Below are 26,953 nucleotides of genomic sequence, written 5' to 3' on the forward strand. Positions count from 1 at the left end.
TGTAAAGAGGAACAGATCCCATCAAGACTGAGCAGGTTGTATTGATCTGTTTCTCTACTAACTACTTATTTCTCAAGTGCTTGGAGGAAGGCTGACATGAAGAGGCTATAATATTATTTTGCTTTGCCCCTTTGGTACCAAACAGAAAGAGGAACACACAATCAAAGAACTGTGATGTGTCCAAGTTTAAAACGTGGGTAGAAATCAAAATGACAAATACAATCAGTCCAGAAAGAGGTCTCCATTTCAGAGAGAAAATATATATCCCAACAGCTTTTAAGTATTTGTTATAGTAAAAAATCAGAATCTAATTACATGTAGTCTTTCCAACAATTATAGGGAAAAAAAATCAATGGTAGTTAGATAACAATAAATAAAACATGTATGTTACATTTATTGTTTTCTGTACCTGGCTTGGGGGAAATTTTTACATTCACTCTGAAAATAATCATAAGAGTTAGAAGTGAGCAAACCCACGTAAATAAACCAGCCTCCATCTCATTGTTTCCACGCTCAGTGTAACTCCCAGATGGCGAGTGAGACAAGCAGCTGCACTGCACTTACTTTCAGGACTGTTTTAAAGATTGGCTGATGTTTTTCAATTGACTTTTAAAATGTAAAACTTACAAAAACAGTAAGAATGGCATGTAGCATTCAAAGGAAGGTAAGTCTGCTTACTTCCCTTTCTGTTTCTTTCATCTCCTTTACTTAATTTTTCCACTTCCCTTTTCTTTCACCAACTGAATGATGTCCCGTGTGACCAACCCAAACTTGTTTATTTTAAAATGTTCAATGAACTCATAAAAATACACAGTGTGATGGGGTTTTCTTCCGACACTCAGTGTGTGTCGCTCTTGGCCGGGGAGATGTCTGCTTCATGGCAAAAATAAAACACAAGATCATCAGTCCAGAAGAGGAAAAAAAATTGGAGAGGACCTAAATCCTTTTTATATAAGATAGCTTCACATCACAGAAAGAAAATTTTTAAAAGGTATAAAGTAATAGGATTCAGGAGCAGACTTAGGTGCTTGCTCCACTGCATTTGGAATTTAAGGTTTTTCAGAGGTACCAGCTGTGTGTACCAAAGCCCACTTTAGGTATTTAGAAAGTTATCTCTAATTCTCACCAACGACAATGTCAAGGGGATGCTGTTTAGCTTTATTTTGCAAACGAGAAATGAAGTTCAAGGAAACTAGGGCAGCTGATTAAGGTCAAAAGGCTGGTAAGTGGCACAGGTAGAGTTTGAACCCTGCTCAATCTGAAATGATTGAGCAGGGTTCAAATTCTTGCTACTAAAAGTGCTGCCTCCTAGCTTTTTTGTTTTGTTTTTCTTTTCTTTTCTTTTTTTATTAAAATTCATTGGGGTGACAATGGTTAGTAAAATTACATAGGTTTCAAGTGTACAATTCTGTAATACATTGTCTATATATCACACACATTGTGTGTTCACCACCCAGAGTCAGTTCTTCCATTACCAAGTATTTGACCCCATTTTCCTTCTATCATCCCCCCTTAAACTGTTGTCTGTGTCTATGAGTTTTCATTTCTTTCTTTCTTTGTCTTGTTCCTTCGTTGCTTTCAGTTTTATATCCCACATATCAGTGAAGTCATATGGTTCTCGACTTTTTCTGTCTGACTTATTTCTCTTAACATAATAATCTCAAGATCCATCCATGTTGTTGCAAATGGCACTATTTCATCTTTCCCTATGGCAAAGTAATATTCCATTGTGTATACATACCGCATCTGTCACCATGTACCAAAATTAACTCAAAATGGATCAAAGACCTAAACATAAAACCTGAAACAATAAGCTGCCTCCGAGTTTTAAAGCAGTCAAATTGTTGGTCCTATTTTGGAATTAGACACATTTTTTCAAATTTATTGTACTGCCTAATCCATTCTGGGCATAAAACGCTGATGGTGTAGAATTGGGCATGTTACTTATGAGAAATAAAGAAAAACAATTCCTCATTTGTCAAGCTATAAAAATGCAAATGAAGCAAACAGATAAATGTTTGGCTATATTATTGGGATGAAATAATTATCCTGATTTTATAGGTTATGAGTTTTGTAATCTAGAAATTATACTAGAAATTTGGAACTGAGGTAGTAATAAATGACTTCAAACTGAGAAGTTATTTAAATATCTTTTTTCCAGGTATGTTTTAAGATAAAATTATTTGCTGTTGTGAAATGAAAACGAGCGTTATGAATTTTATAGGTATCTTGATTCTAGTTATTATTATGTTTCATATAAGGTGGATAATGCCTTGTTTCTAGTTCTTAGTGGGTTTATTTCAAGTTCAAATGCTGTTTAGGTTTCTTCTCATAAGCATTAGCTTGTCACATCCTTACCAACACATTATTTGTTGGCTTTTTGATAATAGCCGTTCTGACAGGTGTGAGACGATATCTCATTGTGGTTTTGATTTGCATTTCCCTGGTGATTAATGATGCTGAACATCTTTTTATATGTCTATTGGCCATCTGTATGTCTTCTTTGGAGAAATATCTTTTCATGTCTTCTGCCCAATTTATGATTGAATTGTTTATCTTTTTGTTATTGAGTTGTATGAGTTCTTATATATTTTGGTTATAAGCCCCTTATCATTTATAGTATTTGCAAATATATTCTTCCATTCAGTAGGTTGTCCTTTTGTTGACGGTTTTCTTAACTGTGCAAAAGCTATTTAGTTTGATGAAGTCCCATTTGTTTATTTTTGCTTTTGTTTCCTTGCTCAAGGGAGCATATCCAAAAATATATTACTCTGACTGATATCCAATAGTTTACTAGGGAAGATTAATTTAAATGACTCTTCATATTTTCTTTTCCATTTTCATTTCCGTATTGGTATAAAATGAGGCATCTTATATGAGAAATAGGAACCAATGGTGAAAAATCATTTTATTCTTTTATCCCTATCTGGAAGCATCTTATTTATTTGCTTGCTTGACATTCTGGATTTCTCTGGTATACTCTGTAGTAAAATTGAAACTACAATTACTTTCAATTACTTGTTATGATAATTACCCTTATAATTGGATAACAGTTTCTGAATGGCCTGCATAAGCTATATCAAGTGTATAGTTATATTTATTTTATCTCTGTGTATGTCCTTTATTACCTGTCTCCAGAATCACTGACCAGTTAGTCTCACTAACGTAAGATGAATATTTCAGAATCACACCAAACTGCATACATCACTACTATTAAAACAAAGAATATTAAGTGTCATTAAAATTTGGATTTTCTTATAACATTTCACAGTAAGAACCAAAATTCAAAGTGTGTACTTATTTTCAGTTGTGAATATTAGTGCTCAAAACGGAATATGGAATACCTAAAAGGTAAAACAAATAACTTTGACATCAATGCGATCATGCATTATGTTTCAGTAAGTCTGTATTTTCAGGAAAGGCCATTTGAGTTTTTTAATTAGTATTTTTCTTCAGAATTTTAAGTATCATAATCTATTTTCCACTTAAAACCAGAAATTCTATAAAATCTAGATCATGCCATATAAAAGTCACAAAAATAAGTGATATATGTGAAAAAAATAACATGATTTGAGATATGATAATTAGACAACAATAAATTAAATTAATAGTTAAGACCCCTTGAAAAAGTTTTATTTACATTCTAGATGTGGTTACCAATGCAAACCATTTTTAGTTTTCCAAAGCAGAGGCAGAGAGAAAAAAAGTTCCACTATAAACAAATTCTATGATCATTTCAAGTGATCAATTGATTTTCACATCAGAAAAAAATAAATTCTAGACTAAGATAGTTAAAATTTCATAAAGCAGTATTCACATTTTCTGGTAAGTCACTGAATATATTTTTTTTTCTATATTTTGCCAAAAGGCATCCTGACATCTTTATGCCTTTTTATTGGCTTTTCCAGTTACATAGACATTTATAGTCAGTGTTGTCCTTAAACATTTTAAAAGCATTGTTAAAAAAAAAATAAAAGGTTTTTATCTTTTTAATTGTAATCTGTTCAAGGACTCCACATACTTACCATTTTCTAAACCAATCTTGTTTTCCAGATCATTGACTTGCTTATTCACAGCAAATTTCAGTATGCTGCCCAAATGCTAAAATACAAGACAATTTAATATCTAGTTATTTAAAAACCATTTGTTATCCAAGTTTGTGTTTATTACAGAGGGTTCTGTTAAAAACAAGCAAATAAGCCAAGTTTTCTGCCCTGCAATACACTTAAATCAGAAAATATAACAAGCTCGGGGCTAGTGCTCGAGTAAGACATTCAAATTGCAACTGTTTATTGCCTGTTATGGGTACATCAGTGCTACATTAAAGCACTAAAGGAAAGCATTAAAGGGGGGAAGATCCGTAAAGGAAAGGGAGACCAGATTATGTTTGCATGCTGAAATTTCTTACATTTGACTGTGTTCCATTGGAATATAGAGCATTACCTTTATGGAAAGTCAAGTCATAACATCCCCACTTGGGAAAGTCATACTTTTTGGTGGGAAGCACGCTAACTCACCTTCTTTAGGTCGCCACCTCAGAATACAGTGGGTTCAGATTTCTAAGGAATTCTCAGATTTTCCTATTTTCTGTCTCCAGTCCCTCCTAATTCAGTGGAGCTTAGTGTGCTTTGTTTACTCCTCACAGAAAGGCACAACTTTCTAAAGAAGGATTGCTATGAGGCTGCCCTGGTTCATGTCTTCATGCTGGTTCCATACCTAGTAACATTTGTCAGAATTCGTGATACAGAACGTAGCTGCCAACATTCTCTCCCTTATGTGGGCAGATAGCACCCTGCTATCTGTACCTCTGGTACAGAGTAATATTCCCTGTAGTTTGAGACTTTCAGTATGCCTCATCATTCTACTAGTAGTTATCACAACCTACTTTCAATTATCCCAAATCTCATCAGATGGAAAAAGCAAAGAAAGGCACGTAAACCATCTGACTGAGGCAGCGGGGCATGTTGCCACTTCCAGTGATATAACATAGAAAAGTCTGACAGGGTTGAGTTTGGGAGAGATTGGCTATGTACAATCTACCAGATGCTTCCAGGGGGTATAAGACAGAGGGGGTGGTCTTCCATCAGGTACATATGTGAAACAGCCTTCGCTTTCAGTACCGTGAGTAAGGGGTCTCTGATTAAAGGAAGGAATGGCTAAGGAAGGAACAAAGTTTTGGCAGCTTTTCAAAAGGATGTTTTGGCTCCCCACTCAATTCCATTTTTCAACCTGTTAGAAATCAGTGCTTTCGAAAGACTCCTCACAGCTGCTGCTGAGCTCGATGATGGCTGACCAAGCCTTTCTCTGCGTTGGGCTCAGCATGCAGCATCCTGACTCAAATGGAGTCTGATGCTCAGAGAGATGGAGTCATACCCATTTGGAAATAACGTTTAGTGTTCAGCTAAACGTCAATACCAGCAAGTTAGAGAAAGAGACATGTCAACATCCTCTGGTAGAGTCTTCTCTGTTTTTTAGCATTCCAGGCATGGTATTTCACTACCCCCACAGTGAGGATGGATGGGAGAGCCATCTCCTTCCATATCTGTAAGGAGGAGGCTGTGCAGAGGGCCGTCCCCACCCAGCGGTATCAGCACCACTTGGGAATTCAGCAGAAACGCAAATTCTGGGCTATACTCCAGACCTTCTGAATTGGAAACTTTAGGAGCTGGGGGGAGCCCAGTGATCTGTATTTTAAAATGTCCTCTCGGTGATTCCAGAGAAGCCTAACAATGGAAGAACCACTCCTCTATGGCGTTAAATCAGGACCATAACTGCCTATTTCTATTTAGATAGACTTTGAAAAGGGTCCTCTCTAGGGATGATGGCAGGCCGAAAACACACCCACACTTCGCCAGATCATTGTATACACAGGAAACCTGGTTTAACATGTGTATTCGTGGTTGTGCCAAAGAAAGCTTGAGATTCCAGTACCCGGGACTGCCTCTAGCTCAGACGTTACGTGTTTGGCATCTTTCTTTAGGAGTTTCCTTAGCTCCAGAGCAGTCTGGAAATTTGAATTTAATCCTTTCTCATGGCTGCCTCTGATTTCAGGAAGTTTGGACCATCCCCAGCCTGGTCCTTTGTGTGCGTAATAAACTGGCCAAGGTGTGTGAGTCAGTGGCTCACATTCTCATGGTATCTGCCCGGAAAATCTGGTTTAGTCGTCCCAAGGTATGCTAAGAATCAGTCCTGCTCCGGCCCTGATCCTCCCTGCCTTATTTTAGGTTGACATTTTACGTTGGAGTTGAGGTAAAGCAGAAAAAACTGAAAACAAAACCTATCTATTCTCCATGTGTGCTTTCCTTAGATTTGGTTTTAAAATTCTTAAGTCTCTGCCAGGAGAGCAATTAGCAGCCCAGATAAGAGGCCACCTACAGCAGCACATGTCTGCAATCAGGTATGCATGAGAGAACCATAAATTTGATTAGAGTTACTGATAGTTTGCAGGCCTGTATCTCACTTGCAGGAGATAGGAAGTTAAAAGGAAAATTTAACAGGAAAGAGCGTGCACCATCAGTCATGATATTTTAGAGGTTAATGTTCAGAGGTTCTTGTGAATGAGAGAGAGAATTTTAAAAGCAGAATATAAAGAATGACCTCTGGGGAAGGAGAATGTTATTCTAATTCTTTCCGCTCTCGGGGAGAAGGTGCTTCATCTTGATGTATTGTTACTTATCCTCATGTGACATGACCAACAAGAGTGCCTACAGATGAATGCTAGAAGGAAGAATTTAAAATCAATATAATACTAAAACAAGAAGGGGAATGTCGGTACTGTTGGGAACTTTCTCTTGGCAAAGGAGAGCCCAGGGTAGAAGAATCTGCTGGAGGTTCTGGGAGGCAGAGCTGTGTCCGAGGGTGCAGAGAATGTTGCAAGGGACTTGATAATGTCGAAGGGCCAGAGTCAAAGGAAGCAGACTACCCACCTAAGGGTCAAACTGGAATGGCCGAGGGTAAGGGAGAATGCAGAGGTGGAGTCAGTGGCTTGGAATGGAGAGTGAGAGGAAGAAAGTCCAGGTAATGGACTCCCTGAAGAACTGAGACATGGGAGGAGAACAGCAGAGTTCCACAGAGGTGCAGTGACATTTTTCTAGGGTAGAAAGGGAATTATGACAAGTGCTTCGTGACTTCAGAGAGGTGATATTTAAATTAGATAATCTGGGAGCATGAATATAAACTGAAGGGCTGGGCCCAAATGGTCTCTGACTTCAGGAAACTTGCAAAGTTAATTGGAGAAATCATGTAAATGCACGCAGACCTCCTGCCAGATTGCAGGATTAGCGCCCAAAGGAGCGCTTTGCCTTCCAAGGTCCCCAGTCAGTTTTGACGTCGATGACAATTTTGGCTTTTCCAAGCCTTTAAAATTGAATAAGTGACAATAAGTTGTTATAATCTCCCGCGAAAAGTAATTCTGGAGACACATACTGGAATCTTAAAATGGAAAATTAACATTTAGAAAGAGACTTAGAAATAACTCGATAACTGATGTTGTGAAAGAGGCTTGTGAATTAAAAGTAGACTTTGGAGGGGAAAGAAGTTTTTTGAAAGTTTTTGAAGAAAATGTTTTCAAAATTTCTTAAAATCAAAACGGTTTATTGTGGTTCCTCTGATCTAATTGACAGTTATGATATACAGGTTCCTTTCCAGTGAAACAGATACCTTATTCTTCAAACTAGCAGAAATAAAGAGTAGTATATCATATCCTGAAGTTCTTTGTAGAGCTTTTGAAACCCAGAAAGGGCAGGCCTCATCCCACAACTCAGTCTGTTCCACATGAAATCTAATTTCTTCTCAACACCTCGAACAACATGTCTAAAACACCTTTGAAACTTACCATGTCCCCAATCTCATCCTACTGAATCCCCACCAAATTTTATTTTCCCTCAGTTTCCTTATCTCTACAAATGGCAATATGATCATTTCAGTTGCTCAGAACAGAAAAATGGTGATATTGTTTATTTTTTCTTTCCTCTCACAACCCCGAGCCCAATTTATCAGATGTGTTGTGGGCTCCAGGTACAGAATTTATCTAGCACCAGTCCACTTTTTATCATCTTTGCCACTGCCACCCTTGGGCAAGCCAGGCTCATCTCTCAGCAAGATAGGTGGAACAACCTAAAGAATTTCCCTGCTTTCATGCTTGGGCGCCTACACTCTGTTCTCAACACAACAGGCAGTGATCCTCTTGAAGCAAAAGTCTAAGCGTGTCACTCCTTTGTTCAAAATCCTCCACTGACTTTCCATTTTCATCAGGGAAGAGGACTAGATATTTCCACATCAGATTTGGAAGTGATATTGTAGGATGTCCTACTTGACCTAGCCCACGCAAGCCAAATCTGAACCACTGCTGTAGCTCCCCATGCCCTGAATGAGCTTTGACCTCTTTTGTCTTGGCTTGTTCATCTTCCTTATGTCTGGTTTTAAGACTGCGAGACTTTTCAGTTACATTTGCTTCACAAATATCTGTTGATCACATACATGTGCCTGGTGCTTTGACTGGCTCTGTGATAGGCAAAGAGTCTCTGAGGATCCTGTCTTTCATTGGCTTGTTCGCTATGAAGACTGAGTCCATGGAATGTGCTTGTTGACTCCCACTTGGAAATAGAACTTCATAATGTTTATAACAGCATTTTGTCCAGCCAAATCTCACTGGTCAGTATGACATTTATTCTGATTCATTTATTTTAAACCCAAACACATATACTATCACCGTCAGCCCCATTTGTACCCCACTTCAAATACCTGCCCTCTTATTAGCTACTAGGTCTGCACATGCTTTTGGCAACCAGCTTTGTGCAGGTACCAACCTTCAGCATCTCACTTATGCTGGTACCTTTTACATCGCATCTCCTGCCCTGGGATGACCAGTGAGAGTCATTCAATGCTAATGTATGTACAACTCAAAAGTTCGGGGATGTCAGTGCTCAAGGAACACCCTTGACCATGAGCCTGCGGATAAATGCTTTACTCTTTTGTCCTTCAAGGGGCACATTTCTTAAGGATCCTCAGAATTCTTGTGGGATTGATCCACAGCCACCTGTATAGGGGCTGTGTCAATAACACATTCTTGTATTGGCTTTTTCTCCTTTGGTGTTTTCCTCCCATGTCCCTTGCTCCTGTCTCCCAGATCCTACAACCACTCACACATGAGCTTCTGTCTCACGTTCTGCATAAGGGGAACCAGGCTAAGAACTGCTCAATCCTAAATGTATGCAGCATGATTTTTCCTTCTTTTCAAGAGTCTATAATTGTAACTAGACTATATAGTATCCTGTAGAAAATTCTTCACACATAGGTTGGGTCCTATTTTCCTTTCCTTATCTCCAAGGTGAACTAATCCCTAAAACTACCTTAAGACATCTCTTTTAGAGTTTACAATGTACCAAACTCAGTCTAAGCTAGGTTTTAGAGACATGAAAATATGGAAAATAAAATGGTTGCTTAAACTTTAAGACACTTGGAGTGTGTTGACAAACAGACATCTAGACAAAAAGTTAAAATATAGTAAAGTAAGGGTTTTGGAAAAGATTTGCATAGGTGCTAAGACTTCTGGAAGAAAAGCTTCTTAAAAGAGGGGACTCTAAAGTGAAAAATTAGGATGAAGGCACCTAGTAAAAGAGGTGAAAATCAATTCTGCTAGAGACTATTATATAATGACACAGAAGCTTAATAACAAAATTCCTGCCAGAAAGTGAAAGCAGTTTGGAGTTTATGGAGTGTAAACTCCATGGTGGAACTCCTTGGAAATTCATCCAAGGAGATGAATTTGCAGAGACACGTAGGGGTGTGCAGTAGGGAGACTCAAATAACTTGAGAAGGAAACCATAACGTGTCTTGCAGGTGATGAGAAGCCAATAAAAATGGTAGCTCTTAAACTCTTTTGAGTCAAGGATTATTTTGAGAATGTAGTTGAAGTTACTGTCACCCTGTCCAAAAAAGAGCAAGCACATCAACCAAACACTTTTCATTCCATTTTTTTGTGAATTATTGTGATTCCCTTAAACCCTATCAATGGACCCTCTAAGAATATTCGTGTTAAGATCTCTTGTGTTAAAATATTTAAAGCATGAGAATAATACGGTCAGACTTGTTTTGAACATTCTGCGAGCCATTTGGAAAATGGATTTTTGGAGGCCAAGTTTCTAAGTACGAATATCAGTGAGGAAACTATATACCAATCCAGACAAATCAAAATGAGCAGCAAAATTATAGTAGTAATATGAAGAAAAAAGTGATGGATTCAGGAAATCTCTTTAGGAAGTGTAATTAGCAAGACTGGGAGTGATGAGCCCCATACAGTGCAAGGCAGGGTAATGATGAAAATGGTTTGCTTTTGCACATACAGCCTTTGAGATGCTCATGGTGCATCCGGATAAATTGTCCTGCAAGAATTTAGGCACACCAGTCTTAAGCTGAGAACTCAAGATAAAGAACTGAAAAACCTCAGCCCGTATGTGGTAAAAACTGTAAGAGTGGGTGAGCTGATTTAAGGAGATGATATAGAATGGGAAAAGAGTGTTCACACAAAGTGCAGCTGAAAATTAAATAAAAGCAAGGTATGAAACGTTTCCATTGTATGTGACAATGAGAGGGTCAGGCAGCCTAGGGGTAAGCAGTCATCTCAGAATAGTAGAAGGACAAACCAAATTTAAAAAGATTGAGCAGTGAATGAAAACTGTGGAAGCCAAAGCATTCACTGAAGAATATTTAGGGAGTTTGGCCCAAAGAAGAACAAACAGATGAAGCAACTGCTAGATGTTTTAGATAATTAGGAGAGCGATTTTGTTTTGTGGTGTTTTTGTTTGTTTTGTTTTTAAGGCTGAGTGAGAAGTGAGCTTGTTCCTATGCTGTGGAAAACGGGCAGTGGAGATCAACAGAATGACTGGTGGTGGATAAAATAAATTAAAGTCCAAGAGGGACATGAGATGACAGGGTTCAAACCACCATGCTAAAGGATGGTCTAAGCTTTACATAGGACAGAGGTCCTCTCAATCTCTGTGAATTGGAAAGGTGGTGAATACAGGTCGAGATGAAGATAATTCTCTAGGTGCCATGTGTGGGATAGTAGGTCTTTATTCCAGATTACATGATTTTTCTGGATGTCATAGAAGTGATACTTTTGAAAAGATTTTGAAAGGAATGGAAGAAGGAAAGACAAGAGACAAGAGAGAAATCCAAGTTCAAAGTTAGAGACCATTGATTTGTTCTCACCAATCCTAGAGTGTCATGATTTTCTCCAGCATTGTCCAGCTGCACATGTGCACATGTGCAGGAAAATGATGGATTGATACACAGATGGATTGATACACAGATGGGGTCTGTTTGGGCAATAATGACAGAGAGACATAGGTCTCCAGAGGGGTGATGCAGCCTTCCTTGGAGAGGAGGTACTGTATTCTTAGAGGAAAAAAGGGATGTAATATTCTTAAAAGAGAAATGTGTCCTGACAAGGAGGAGCAGGACACATTTTGTGTAGGGGCTGAAAATACAGAAGAGTGTTTCATATGGAGATGAGTTTTAGCAAGCAGAGAGAAACAGTTTGGGAATCTGAGTAAAACTCTTGTGGGGCACAAAAATGATTTAACTTTTATTAAGACTGTATTTCCCGGACTTGCCCACACAACCCTTGTTTGCATAGCACCTATTAACCTCTTACAGAAGTAATGCTGTCTGGATTACAGTTTGGGAAATATTGGCAGAGCCATTAAGGAGAGCGGGGCTGTGAAGCATTCCGCAGTGGAGCTGGTGCCAAGTCACGATAAACTCAACTCTGAAGGTATCTGGAGGGCAGTGTTTGGACAAAGATGAGCCAGTGTCCAGGCCACCCAACTTGTTGGGTTGGTTTCATGGCCATTTGTCTTTTCAACTCAGCTAAATTGAGAAGTTGGTGAAATCAGGGACAGTTGTAATTTCTTTACATCTCTACAACATTTAGCTTGTTGTTGAGCACATTAGTAAACGCTAAATAAATATTTCTTTGTACTGAAGCTTGCGATGAGCAAAAAAAGAAAAAGAAAAAGAATTACAACTTACTTTTTATTTCTTGCATCTTTCTACCTTTGTTGGCGATTTATTTTTTATTTAGTTTTTTGACCTAATATTCAATACCCAAATGTGTTGGAACTCATTGTCAATTTTTAATAATTTTTACTCACACCTATGTCATGTACCTACATACTTTCTATCCTTGATTATTTTGATGAAGTGGGCCTCCAAAAAGAATATTTGATATTCCTGATTAGTGAAGTACTTATCCTAATTATTAGAAGTAAACAAGAAGAAATAGTTGGGCAGTATTAAGAATTATGTAGCTAAATCATTCATTTTAAAATGGTGGTTTTTTTCAAAGTAAAATTTAAAAAAAATAATTAAAAGTATAAAATCATACATATTTGAGCAAAAAGTGTTGTGAGTATCAGGGTATTACCCTTGAGAATTTTGTAATGAGCTTACATAATACAATAAATTGGTTTTGTGTATAGAAGGTAACATATAAATATGCAACACATACAGAAATGTGCAGAATTTAATATCAGAATACAAAAGGAAATATAATACCCAATATTTATAATAGTACAAGAGATAAAGAGACAGGCATATATGCTTGAATATGGAAAAGTCAAATGCAAATTATTATGTTGATTTCACTGGGGTGTATAAAAGCAAAGATATAAGATAGTTGAAAATTTCGACGTTAGCCTGGTATACTTAGGAACTGAACTTGAGTTTTTAAAATATTAAAGCTAAATGTTATGCATTTATTAATATTCTTCTATGAAGGCATTTGCCATCAGCTGAATAAGTATAAGGAGAAAGAAAGTGTTAGAAACACTGATAGAAACACATCTCTGGATGGTTTGATGTAATGTCCTACAGTACCAGCAGGGCTTATTCTGTTGTTCTTAGAACAGAGTTCCAACATTTATTGATGAGTTTTCCCTCTTTTGATGGAGTAGTTTCACAGTGTAATATAAACCAGACTGTTTGAATTGGATTTTGCTAGCCTACTTTTCTCACTACAGAGATGTGAGTACAGAGGCTCAGAAAAGCACCTGTACAATCTTCCTCTCCTTAAGGAGACCCAGTGTCTCTGAGAAGCCTGGAAAGTCACACATACTAGGAATCTATACTTCCACTGTAGAGACTGACCTTGATCTGCAGACCTGAAAGCTCAGGTTTGGTTCATTTGGAGAACTGTATTTGTTAAACCTCTAGGTAACCATGGAAACGCTCACACGGCCTTGGACCCACAAGTCAGGCTAACATACTGTGTTAGATTCTTGCTTTTCTTCCACTCCCTTCCTTGTTGTAGTTTCAGTGAAAACGTTTGCTTATAAATTTTCCTCCAGTCAGGCTAAGAAGGCAAGCAAATTCTACCTAGACTAACTTTTCCATATATACAGGAGAAAAATAATGAAAGTGTTTTCCTTAAAGGTTAGAAAAGCAAAAATACTATATTATAAAGGCTTTAGTACACTTTTATTTCTACTTTGAAGAAGCATGCCTGATTTTAGAGTCTAGAAGTTCATAATCACATCCCCAATATTATGTAATTCACATTTCAAATTATTTTTTAACTATTTAGGCTTCAAGGAGACAACCTGGCAGAAAGGACAGAAGAGACGTCACAAATCCTTCATTCTCCAGATGAAATAATTCCAGATTCTTTGGGTAAGTTTTAAATCCAACAATATTTCTTGTAATTTTTTTGACACTTGAAGATTAAAAAAAACAAACCAGACTAAAACCAAAGTTCTTCCTCTGCACCAAATCACCATGGCTGTCTGTCATGTGTCTGTCCACCATTCCTTCAGGCTGTGTGTAAGGAGTGTGGGTTCTGGGGAGCAGCCTCTTCATGTCTGTGCTTGTTTAAGGTACAAACAGGTCAACTCTATGTTGGCTACACCCTAAATTTTGCCACTAATTCCAATTTGTTTTGGTAACTTCACATGGCCTGTTCCCATTCTCACATCAGATCCCGTTAGTCTTTCCAGGCAGAAGTGTCAATTGTATTTGATTGTTTTCTCCCTTCTCACCCTTATATTAAATTGTTTTCAAATCATGTCAAAGTCACTTCAGAATTTTCTTTCCAAGCCAGCCTTGTCTTCATTTTCCCTGATGCTGTCTAGTCTATGCTTTTGCTTTCTGTCTAGCGTAACAGCCCTGTACACCGAATCTCCTTGTACTACGTCACCACTCTTTAGTTAAAAATAACTGCTTACCTCATCCCCATTTTTTATAGGACAAACTTCAAACTCCTTAACTTAGCATATTAAGTTCATGTGAAAGCACTTCAAAATGTTTGCTGAATGAACAAATAAGCACACGTAATGCCAGTACAATGGTGTCTAAGGTACACTCCTGATCCATCATTCAGTGTTCTAACAGGAAGTAGTCGGGCATACATTTGGGATAATTAAAAAAGAAACTATAGGGACATATTTTCTTTACATCTGGATAGAGAAGGGCATCTTAAGCAAGATGTATAAATTCTTAACTGTGAAAGTCAAGAACTCCTGCTCATCAAAGGATGCCATAAAAAATGAATAGATAAGCCACAAAATAGGAAAATATATTTGAAATGTTTTTGTCACTGATCAAATATTAGTACTCAGAATCCATAAAGAACATATACAATTCAATAAAGAAAAGAGCAACAAACCAATAAAAAATAGGCAACAGGTATGAATTGACATTTCACAGAGGAGGAAACACAATTGGCCAATGAGTATTTGAAAAATGCTTCACTACTCTAGTAATCAAGGAAAAGCAAATTAAGCCCACAGAGAGATGCTGTTTTACAACCTTTTGTTTGCCATTCCTTAAGAAATCTGGCAAACCAAGTGCTGGTAAAAACGAAAGGAGTCATGCATTACAGGTGGAGTGTAACCAATTTTAGAAATAGTGTTCCATTATCTTAAAATCGTATTTATATAATGTAAAACTCAGACTCTCCACTTGTAGGTAATTGTCGTAGAGAAACAGTTCTCATCTACCATGAAATGTGAACAATCCCTGGACAGGAAAATGGATACATTGTAGAACTGTTACAATGTAGGAAACTGAATATATTTCAACTACAAATGTAAGATGGATGAAACCAGTGGTGTGCTGGTAAATGTTAACAACTGTTTCTTTGAAAAAGAAAGCCCTAATTTGTAGAGATTGATGGTTCCCATGATGTAAATACCCTCACCTTGGTTGATTTCAAGCAACCAATCTGAAATGGCAGTTGGGTCTCTCAATCTGGTGTGAGCAAGTTGTAACTCACAACCAAATAAATCTTAAAAGCATAATACTGATTGAACAAAACAAGTCACAGAATGACATTTTTGTAAAGCTCAAAACTAGCAAATTTAAGAAATATGTTCTTTTGGCAAACATAATAAGTGATAAGACCATATTTAAAGAAAGGAATTAGGAACTCAAAACGGTGGTTATCCTCAATGGGTAGGGGCAATAAGGTGGGGTAAGGAAGTTGCTCACAGGTACATAAAGAATATTGGAAATGTTCTCATTCTTCAGTTGGGTGGTAGTTTTGGGGTGTTTATTGTTGTGTTTTGTAATTTAAATATACTGTATATATTATACATAAATATATTTTATATACGCATATACTTTTTTATATGTCAAATATTACTTAATGAACATTTAAAAATATGGGAACATAAACTGGCGCCAATGTAGCACAATGCAATGAAATGATAACTGTTTACATGTACTCAAATCTCTCATAGTACTTGATGACATGAAACACTCATGATGGACCTTTAACACTGACAGTGAAAGTTGGGCAATGTGTTCCCAGCAAAATGGAGGTCCCAGGCTGGCCATTTGTTGACACAAGACAGAATTATTTGACTAGCTCATTATTTTTAAAAATTCTATCAAAACCACCTTAATCCACCAATCTACAAATCTGTATCTTCAGCAATCACATTTACATAATAACTGGGAATTATCAGGATTTAAATATTTTGGAAAATTAAACAATGCATCAGTCATATGTTGGTTATATTTACTTGCATCCACTGGGCGGGGGCGGGTGGAAGTAAAGTAATGAATACTTAATGTATTCATTAAGTTTAAGCTCCTTTCTTAAACTGCTTATATTCTGCATTATGACATAATATTAGTAGACTTAATTAGCAAATTCCAAAATATGAGTTTCTGATTGAATACCTTCTTTTCCAATTAAGTTAGTCAAATCATGGATCCAATAATTCAATGTTATTGGTATTATTCAAAAGTGCTAATGTGATGTTTATGTCTGCTGTGCAGCCACACTGAGTTTGGCTCAATACGCATAAATATTTCTATGAATAGGTGTAATTTTGTGCATAAAAAGCCTGTGGTGCCACAAACAGCAAAAGTAAAACTAATGGCAGGAAAAAGGTGGATGATGCTAAACATTATAATAAACTCTGCAGATTTCTAGTTTCTACCAGCATGGCCCAATCAGCAACAGAAGCAAGTTTCCAGTTCAAGTGCTGCCAGAGACTTAGATTTTGACAAAATTATTTTATCTTTCTATGCTTCTGTTTCTTCTTCTCTAAAAAGAAGAGACAAAATAAACTCTAATATTTGATCAATTCAGAGACTCATTTTCCCCTCTATGGGATTAAAAAAACAAAAAAACACTCAAAGACTTCATTGACTGTATTTTGAAAATCATATATTGATACAAGAAATTGCTCACAGTAGACAGGATGAAATAATTTATACATATGCACCCAATTATTGTTCATAAACAATGTGCTAAAATACCTTTAAAAATGGAATTCCAAGCATGATACACTAAATTTTTATTTTCGTGATATCTATTGTCCCTACTATCAGGTTAGATTGATATCTGTCACTAGATTGAACTAGTTAGCAGAGTCCTTTCAAATTAACAGTTTTTAATACAGTTAGATATGTAAGTTCGAAAATATTCTGGCAAGACTTTTACACTATGCTGAATGAAATTTATTATATTTTAGATCTCAGTAGATCAGGTACAAATAATCAGGAAGAATTCAACCAAAATAAGAACAAAACAGAATGTAAAAGAGAATCATAAGAAATTATTTTGTTTAACTTATTTTGAAAGCACTTAGTAGAGTGCCTGACATATAGTATTTGTTGAATAAATGAATAAATAAATATGCAAATAAATGGCTAAATGAACTGATTAATACATGCATGAAAAATCAAACAGAATGACAATACCTCTTTAAAATCATGAAGAACTCACTGAGAAGAACTTGAAAACTCAGCTAAAATATAGTATTTCCAGTCTTAAAAATTCGGCAAATACACTAGAGGATGGGTTTTCTTCTCCTATATGTGAAATGGTTTGCTTTGTAATGTAGAATAGGACATTTTAGTATTATTTCTTTACTAAGTCAATATTCTAGTCGAGTAAACATTTCAGCACATAAATAAAATAGGAAAATACTGAGTGAATACAAAAATTGTACTAGTATTTGCTCACAGTTCAGTAGACTATAATTCAGTCTCAGATGACTTGAATTATGCTAATTTATACATGCTAATTTATAGAATATGTCTATTGTCACCCTTACAGCTGGGTTTTAGTAAATAGGGGTTCAGGTATTATGTGAAAGTAGATTAATATTTTTGAACTTGGTATAATTCTCATCATCTATACTGATTTTGTCAACAAAAATTTGCTTCTTTACATGTCTATGTTTTTTTTGGAAGGGTGGTGGTAGGTAAAGATTTTAAATTTATTTGCAAATTGAGAATATATGTGGTTTGCCCAAAGTCAGTTTTATGGTGGAAAGAATTCCATGTTCTGAAATGAAATCTACATTTACATCTAGATAAACTATGTACCCTTGTGTTTAGTGACTTTTCTTCTTGAATGTAAAATTCTGAATTATCGGAGATAGAGGGAGGTCCATGATTCAAAAGCTATGATTATGGATTTATGCTAAGCTTTCCATCGACTTCCTGGTCTTGGGCGGCCATTAGGGCTTGAAGGATTTAATGCTCTCGTTGTCTTCCTAGGGCACACATTTAATGCAATAGGAGAATCTGTCTCCATATTTACGTCAATCTGAAGGAAGATCTTTAGGGATTCATTTGGCCCTTTCAAATATTAATAAATATAAGAAATCTATTTTAAAAATCCCCAGTGGTTTAAGATGCCTTACTCTTAACTGACATTTTTATTTGAATAGAAGGTATTAAAACACAGACTATTTCTAGATGCTTTATTTATCTATTCTTATTGCAGAATTCTATATAAATCCTTGTTGTTATAATTAATTTAACTCAGCAGATATATGGAAAAGGTTACCATCATTTTATTCACATATTTGAATGTCACTACTCATTTACTCCTCAGTCTACCTAAGCTAAGTAATCACAACTTCTTGCTTGATACATTAAAATGGAAAAGTTTTCATCATTTAACAATGTGCACCAATCTCCAGAATTTTCCATCCTATTTAAAAGAGAAAACACAAACAGTACTTAAAGTGTGTGGCCAAGAAAGATAAAAGAAGACAGTTGATGGATAAAAAAAAAGAAATATAAAATTATAAACCAGAAAAAGAACATCCAATGTAAGTTCCAACAGTTAGCTGAATAATATGCTAAGTTTGCTCTATCCAAGATGGCAGCAGCTCTTGTACATTTCCTAATTTCATTGTGTCCTTCTATAAAAATTCTTAACATTTTTCATAGGTTGTCTGAAATAAATAGCATTTTACACTCTATTTTAACTCACAAACAGTATGATTTTCCAAGAACCAGTTCAGCCCGGTTTAATATCCTTCTCATGACAGGCTTACGTATCAGAGAGTTAATAAGGCAGTATGTGACTATAATTTGTTCATTCCTTTTTAAAAATAGCTTCTTTACCTCGGACTGAAGAAGTACTAATGGAAGAGGGTGGAGAATTTGAGAAAGCATCTAAATTAACAGGACCTGTAAGTACATTAATTTACTTACATTTTTCAATCTCTAAAAGTAATTTACTTCACTAATAGGAAAATATAAAAGATATAGAAAGGGATAGGAAACAATATTCTTTAAATTAAAGACTATTTTAAATGTGTATGCAGTGTTTCCCCAGTCATACAGGGCATTTATATCAGTAGGTGGCCAGCTTGATTATAGGTATACAGAAAGGCAAAAACTCTTTCAGCAATTAGGGACCAAGATTTGAATGAGGTGTGAAAAGCTAAATTCTGGTATTATTACCTGTTTGTTTTTGCACATGAACAGTCTACAAGATTTTGAGTTGCCATCCTAAACTCCAATAAGTTTAACTATACATATATTGATAGAAAAATAAATGTTTTACGTATCTTGAAAGTTTACATATAAATATGCTGTTATTAGTTGTGAAATCCTCATAATTGTTAACCTAAATCTCTTCAGTAGAGTCTATTGGGAGAAAACCAGTAGGTTTAAGATTTTCAGTGCAATATAATGTTGAAAGAAGAAATACAGAAAAATTGAAATCTAGACATAAATTCTACATGTAAAGTTTATAAAAGATTGAGTTGTTATAAAAATGACTATGCAATCTTGCATTATCCTAAACTTAATGTTTAGAGAGGGTTTATATACTACAATATTCTCTATATTAGTTTGCTATGGCTGTCGTAATAAAGCACCGCTGACTGGGTGTCTTAATCAATAGAAATGTATTGTCTCACAATTCTGGAGGCAAAAATCAGAGGTCTAAGTGTCAGCAGGCTTGATTTCTTCGGAGGTCTCTTGTCTTCCCCCTGTATCTTCACATCCTCATCCCTCCCTGTCTGTGTCCTAATCTCTTCTTTTAAGCACATCGGTCATGTTGGATTAGGACCCATCCTAATGATCTCATTTAACTTAATTACTCTTTAAAACATGCTGTCTCCAAATACAATCACATTCTGGACAACGGAAGGTTAGGATGTCAACATATGAACTTGGGGGTGGGGGGGAGCGCATAATTCAGCCCATAACACTCTCTGATGATGTTACATTATTGGGAACATCATTTGGATCACAAGATTTGGTTGAGGACACCCCATTTCCCAATGGATTTCATAATAAAATTAAAAATTACTGGTGAAATTAATGTATCTTTGTTTATATGTTATTTCATTGACTCTTCCCTGACCCTGTTTAAAACTTCAAATTTATTTTCTTTATTTTTCTATATAGTACTTATCACCTTCTACTATACTATGCCATTTACTTGCTTTATTTATGGTCCGTCTCCTTTCACATAATGTCAGGTCTATGTGAGCAAGAATTATTGTGCTTTTTTTCTTCATTGTTGTATCCCTGGAAAAGTATCTACATATAGTAGACACACAATACATTGAATGAATGAATATGTTGAATGAATGAATTTTTATCAATAATTTCTCATCGTAATATGAAAAAATATTATATTTTCCTATATTATTAAATGGTAGGACCTTAGAAAGAACCACGGTGGCCAGCTAGTTTAGCCTTTCCTCTCCTTTACCTCAGTATCCTGAGCTCCTGTCCCACTTTTATCCAATGTAAGGATATCCATTTTATAGATAAGCAAACAGAAAGAAAGAGAAGCTTAGTAACAGGACCAGGGTCCCACAGCTAAAAGAGAGATGAGGTTAGGAGTGGGCACGAGTCAATTTCCCTTCTACTACGCATTCTTGATATTTCTAGTGCTTTCCTGTTTCTTTTAGAAATTTACTCCTATTTGTTAGGCATTTTCTTGTATTCTTCACAGCTGCTTGTAACCACTGGTCTTAGTTCTACTTCTTTGGTAATAGCCAAAGTCCAAACCTTCTTCCTCTTAACTGATCTCCAGGTATTAGAAGTAGTTGGCATGTGCCATTTGAGACTTTTTTCAGCCCAAACACAACCGTTTTTTCAACCAATTCTTGCATTGTGTAAGATTTCAGCACCTTTGATGCTTTCTCTGAACACATTCTTGTTTGTCAAGTTCCCTATTAAGTGTGGGTTATGCCACAACCAAACCCAGGGTTCCAAATAATGTTCCCACATCAGAGAGTATAATGGGGTATGTACTGGATGCAAATTTTATCTCTGGAATATAACCTGGGGTTGTATTAACTTTTTTTAAAGGAACTTTCTGACATTTATTAACTTCAATGTCTCCATAATCTCATGATGATAAAAACATGTCATCATTTAGGCTCTGATAATCTGTCATTAATCACTTATTGCAAAGATTTGTTTTATCATCTGTGAATTGCACCAAGCACATATATCTCCCTCATATTTAAAAGGATACAGTTAGATTCATTTTCTAACCACTTTTTAAAATCAAGTTATATTCTTTTCGTAGTATTTGGCTTACTTAATAATACCTAACAACCCAATGTCGTGGGGTGGGGGGAAGAAATTAGATTTTTTGATCAAATTTTTCCTGAGTGATTACAAACTGGTTCTCAAAGATTTTTGCTATTTTTTCACAGTGCTCACATAGTGCTTTCCTAGTGCAAAAATTTGTTTTAAGTCAATTTTACTTGTTTACATTTATCACTGATTAGATTTTTGAATTCTTGAAAATTCTACAATTCTATTTAATGTCAAATTAACCATTTAATTCTTTTTGGAAATATGTAGAATATAAACAATACATGGATAAATTAATATCAGGATCTTGAACATAATTTATAGATGATGGCTGCTTTTCTTATGAAGAAAATATGGACTTAAAAATACATATTATGTCAGATTGGTGATATTTTAGATACAAATTTCCCAAAACACACTTCTACATTTCTTATAATTGTATTTTTGGTAATGAAGAAGAAAGTTATGGCTTCATATAGATATGAATAGAGAACTGGAACAATACAGAACTTTCTTCTTTATTACCATAAGAAATGCAAAATACTTCAAAGCAAATTTTGAGTCATATCTGCAAAAATATAAACATGTCACAAATGTTGAAAACCATTTAGAGTAATTTCAATACATGCTGTCTCTATTTGCTAACTTTTCATGTTGGGTATTGGATATGAATTAGTGGGTAACAAACTCTTGGAAACCTTTTACCAGTGGTTTCACCTGTGTTAAAATATTCTGTGACTATTTTATGAATATTTGAGTGAGGTAAAGGTAACATTTAGATTTATGTTTTTATTGTCCCCTAAAAGCAACTCATTCTTTTGGAATTTCCCTCTCCCCCCTCCTCCTTCTGTGTTCTGGAAAGTCTCTTAGCATGTCCAGAGCTTGTGAAGATTAAAGCTGGATTTGTCAGATAAATCTATTTATTATAAATGAACCAACGAAAGGAAAATCTTAGAAAGAAAATACCATGCAGAAGATATTGATTACAACCTTTTAGTTCATAAATGTGGTACATATTTTTTAGATTGATGATTCATAAAGACTTAATATCACTGATTTTTTTGAAAAACAAATCTTTGTTGTCTAGAAATATATATTAAAAAAAAACACACCCAAGGATGCTATTCTCCCATTTCTTCTCTTCTTCAACACCCCGATATAAAGGATATTATTAAACCTTATTAAAACTTCACCCAGTAGTCCAGACAGTGCTCCCTCTACGAATTCTTCTATGTTAATACCAATGAATTTTTAATTTTACAATCTCTATGGCATTCTTAATTGAAGAAATTCTCTTTTATATTAAACAAACATATGAGCATAATGGGAAGATGAAAAGATAATTAAGAAAGACATTTGACATTCAATCTCTTACTGACTTTTTTTTTTCCTTTGTGAATCTCTTATTTATTTTATTCATTGGTCAGTACTGACCGGCGAAACATAAGCTAACTCTCCTAAGACTTTGTGTAACTGGTCATCATTTCTTAAAGTAGAAAAATTAAAAGAAGTACTTCTATAGGGAAGTTTCTTACAATGCCCTAGATTTACTGAAAGTTATATTTTTTGTACATTTTTTTCTGAAGAGTTTTATCTATTTGAGGAGATATATACAATTAACTAGAATAATAATAGTACCGTGTTTCCCTGAAAATAAGACCTAGCCAGACAACCAGCTCTAATGTGTCTTTTGGAGCAAAAATTAATATACGACCCGGTCTTATTTTACTATAGACCGGGTATAATATAATATAATATAATATAATATAATATTATATAAACCTGGTTTTTATATAATATAATCTAAGACCCAGTCTCATATAATATAAGACTGGGTCTCGTATAATATAATATAAGACTAGGTCTTATATTAATTTTTGCTCCAAAAGACGCATTAGAGCTGATAGTCCGGCTAGGTCTTATTTCCAGGGGAACACGGTAGTAGGCAAGTTATCTAATCCAATTTTGGAGTCTCATGAGATTTTTCTTTTGGACATTTTAGGTCTGTTGATTTCTAACACATTGAGGATGGAAATATTTGCACAAACCCATGCAAATATTATTTTTTAAACCTCCTATGAATTTTTAAGTTGTAACTTCTAAATGTCATATTTGCATCAAAAAGATGGCTTACAGTGATTAAGTGTAACATCATAAATATTAAATCATTGATTGTAGCTTTTGTAATTAATCAGTCTCTTTACATAATTTCACTGTTTCTCCACTAGTAGATTTATGACATTATTCTTTGGGATTAGTTAAATTCTATATTTTTGTATATAAGATAATTGGAAGGAAGGGTGGCCTAATATGCATTGATGTAGAAAAAGTACAGTGGGTTTTTAAGGAAATAATACCAAGAAGATGTATGACAGCATGCTCTCAGTGTCCTGATATCCCAACTCATGTGGTGTCCATTAATTCATATAAATATAATGGGCAAAAAGAAAATCTATTATGACATTTTCAGCATTTTGAGGCTTTTGCTACTTCTTAATTAAATGTGATTGCCAGCTACTGCAAATTTCATTTGGTATGTAAATAGACTGAATAGGAAGCAAAACAATATGGATTATGTTTGTGTAGTGATTATGATCTTTGCAGGGTGTACGCTGGAATGGCCTATTTGTGTGTGAAATACATTAATTTAATATTTAGTCCCTTGGTGGGGATGGAAAAACATTAAGACCCCCACAGAAAGATTTTTCCTTCCATGCTTATCTTCTTCAGCTAAGCAAACTACACAGATAACATAAAAATGATTGGCTACAAAGTGCTTTCCTACAGAAGCTTAACCATTTGTGGGCTTCCTTTCCCTCTCAATCACATTAATCAAGATGACATTTACATATGGTTCTGACAATTCGGTTTGCGACCTTATCCTAGAAAAAAAGCTACATACCTCATTGCTGAATATCACTATGGTCACCTTCGAAGTCCTCCCTTTGGGAAGCTATGCACCGATGCCAACTCCTAGCCCACCCTTCAAAGCAATTTTGGAACTCTTTTTCTGGAATGGCCATTAGAGTTGTCGTCGTATTACCCTTGATGTCCTGAATGTCATTAAAATATCTTCCTCTCAATATTTTCTTTATCTTTGGGTAAAGAAAGAAGTCATTGGGGGCCAGATCAGGTGAGTAGGAAGGGTGTTCCAGTACAGTTATTTGTTTACTGGCTAAAAACTTCCTCACAGACAGTGCCGTGTGAGCTGGTGCATTGTCGTGATGCAAGAGCCATGAATTGTTGGCGAAAAGTTCAGGTCGTCTAACTTTTTCACGCGGCCTTTTCAGCACTTCCAAATAGTAAACTTGATTAACTGTTTGTCCAGTTGGTACAAATTCATAATGAATAATCCCTCTGATATCAAAAAAGGCTAGCAACATCATTGCAACAAGTTCGCAAACTTAATTGTTAGGCCCCGTAGTGTGAGAAGTGGTCACATATATAAAGTCTGAGTCTCAGGAGTGTACTGACTCAAACTGAAAAAATATATATTCCTGCTATTATATTGACTTAATGTAATATATATTAAAAAAGCATTAGTAAAAAAATATTTTAGGGACTATGTTTGACAGGATGTTGACTGTTGGGGTCATATTGAACAACCATCTCTTTTTAAGACGTTTGTTTTCCCTTTGGGTTTCCAAATGTTAATAAAATATTTAAACTACAATTTGGTGTAACTTCTTATTACCTCTGTTATAGTTTTCTTTATTCCAAATTTGTTAATTTTTCTTATTATGTATAACGGTATTTATTACAAAATTTTTGAAAATTCAATAAAGATATAATTCAAGATCCAAAACCCATAGCATAAAAATGAATTTTCACATTTTGTCTTATTTCTCCATTTTTTAATGCATGTATGTCTGTAAATTTGTCATATTGTGATTTAAATTTGGACAATAGTCCATAAGCAGCTTTACATTCTGATTTTCTTGACTTTAAATAACAGTGACAACAGTTTCACTTAAAATTCTTTGTAAACCTAATTTTAATATCTACATATTGAAGTCTTATTAGTTTTAGTGTCTATTAGACCAAATGTCCTCTTATGTTTTTAAAGTTTAAGACTTTAATTTTAGTATCAAACCATAATACAGAGTTGCCATATTTGAATTAAAGTGAGATTTTTAGGTTGGATTTTCCCAACTCGTTTGTCCCAGGTTACTGATGGTCATGAATTGGTGACAGACGTTCTGGGATCCAGGCATTGCCACCCTCAGGGTGACTGGTTTGGGTCCCATTCTGCATAAACAGCCTAGTCCAAGCCCCACGTTATGTTGTACAAATATTATTTTCTCTGTTTGTTCTGTTGGGAAACACTGTTTTACATGGCTTCTGAGATTTGGGGCATAGAAGTAATGCTTTGAAGACAACTGTGTACAAAATCATCATCAGTGTCTCAGTGTTTTTTTTAGGCTGGATGCCTAAGAGGGTCAAAGAGTGTGAACTATTTTAAACTTCTTAATACATATCAGAAAAAGTCCATTTGCCACTTTCACCAGGAATCTCCCAAACTTTTACCAGAATTAAGGATTCTCTGAAAATATATTAATGAATAAACAAAACATTCACAGTTAATGTATCATACTGATAAATGTAAAATGGAATATGATTGGTCCTTAAAGTTGGATTTCATTGTTTACATATATTTTTTCATTACTAATGGACAATTTTTACGTGTATTTATTAGGTTCATGTATTTCTATTATGAATTGTTTTTACTTTGCCATTGGATATATTTCTTTTGGGGTGATTTTTTTTCCTATTGACTTGTTAGTATTTATTATGCATCAAAAATAATGACTTGTATCATTTCATATTTGTGGTAAATATTTTTAGTAAGTTTTCTCTTGCCTTTTAATGTTGTTTATGATAGTTCTTTCTGTTATACTGAAACTATACTTTTTCTTATTTCTTTATTCCTTTCAGTCATAGCTTCCTCCCTCACAACATTAGGTAAATATTTACTTAAAAGTTTTTTACATTTTCCCCTTAAATTCTCTAATCAATTTTGAGTTTATTTTGGTGGTCATTGTTTAGTAAGGATCTAATTAATATGTTCTCAAATAAAGTCTGTTACTGTCATTTGTTTTTGAGAATTCATCCCTTCATATTAGTTTGAATTTTTTCTTTTTATCTTAGTTTACTAGAGATAATAATGTCACAACTAATATTTATTTAGTATTAATTTTTGCCAGGTACTTTACAAACATTATCCTTTATTCTTTGCCAAAAAAATCTTAATTATTATGCAGTTTATACATGGGAAACTAAGATATAGGGAGATTTAATAACTTGCCTTGGGTCCCTCAGTTTGTAAATCAAGGAGCCAGGATTACAGCCACCCAAAGTGGCCTGAATCCAGGGTCTGCTGACTTAACCTCTCTACCATCCAGGCAGTGGAAAGTTAGCCTCTGTCAAGTTGCATGCTATTATTGTTTTAGTATTGTAGCTCTACATGTTTTAATATAAAGTAGATAAAGCCTTCCCTTCCGTTCTTTTTTTTTTCAGAAACAAAGAATTTAACTGCCGTACAATAACCAGCCATTCTTTATCACAGCCCTGAAACATAACTTCTTGATTTTTTAAAAAACATAGGTTTTTAGAGTTTGATCTTTTGAGAGAAGCT

At 35.1% G+C, this 26,953-nt stretch overlaps 1 protein-coding gene across 1 annotated transcript in view; it reads left to right on the forward strand.

Moving 5' to 3' along the window:
- Positions 1 to 26,953, forward strand: part of LOC308506445 (uncharacterized protein C8orf34 homolog) — a gene marked incomplete at its 5' end in the record, with an annotated part of 300,475 nt that overhangs the window by 215,701 nt on the left and 57,821 nt on the right. Inside the window, 2 exon segments of the mRNA XM_081069952.1 lie at positions 13,586 to 13,671; positions 18,865 to 18,941. Coding sequence (XP_080926078.1) covers positions 13,586 to 13,671; positions 18,865 to 18,941 — 163 coding nt within the window.

The sequence above is a fragment of the Rhinolophus hipposideros genome (genome assembly GCF_964194185.1).
Source record: "Rhinolophus hipposideros genome assembly, chromosome: 13".
Lineage (NCBI taxonomy): Eukaryota > Metazoa > Chordata > Mammalia > Chiroptera > Rhinolophidae > Rhinolophus > Rhinolophus hipposideros.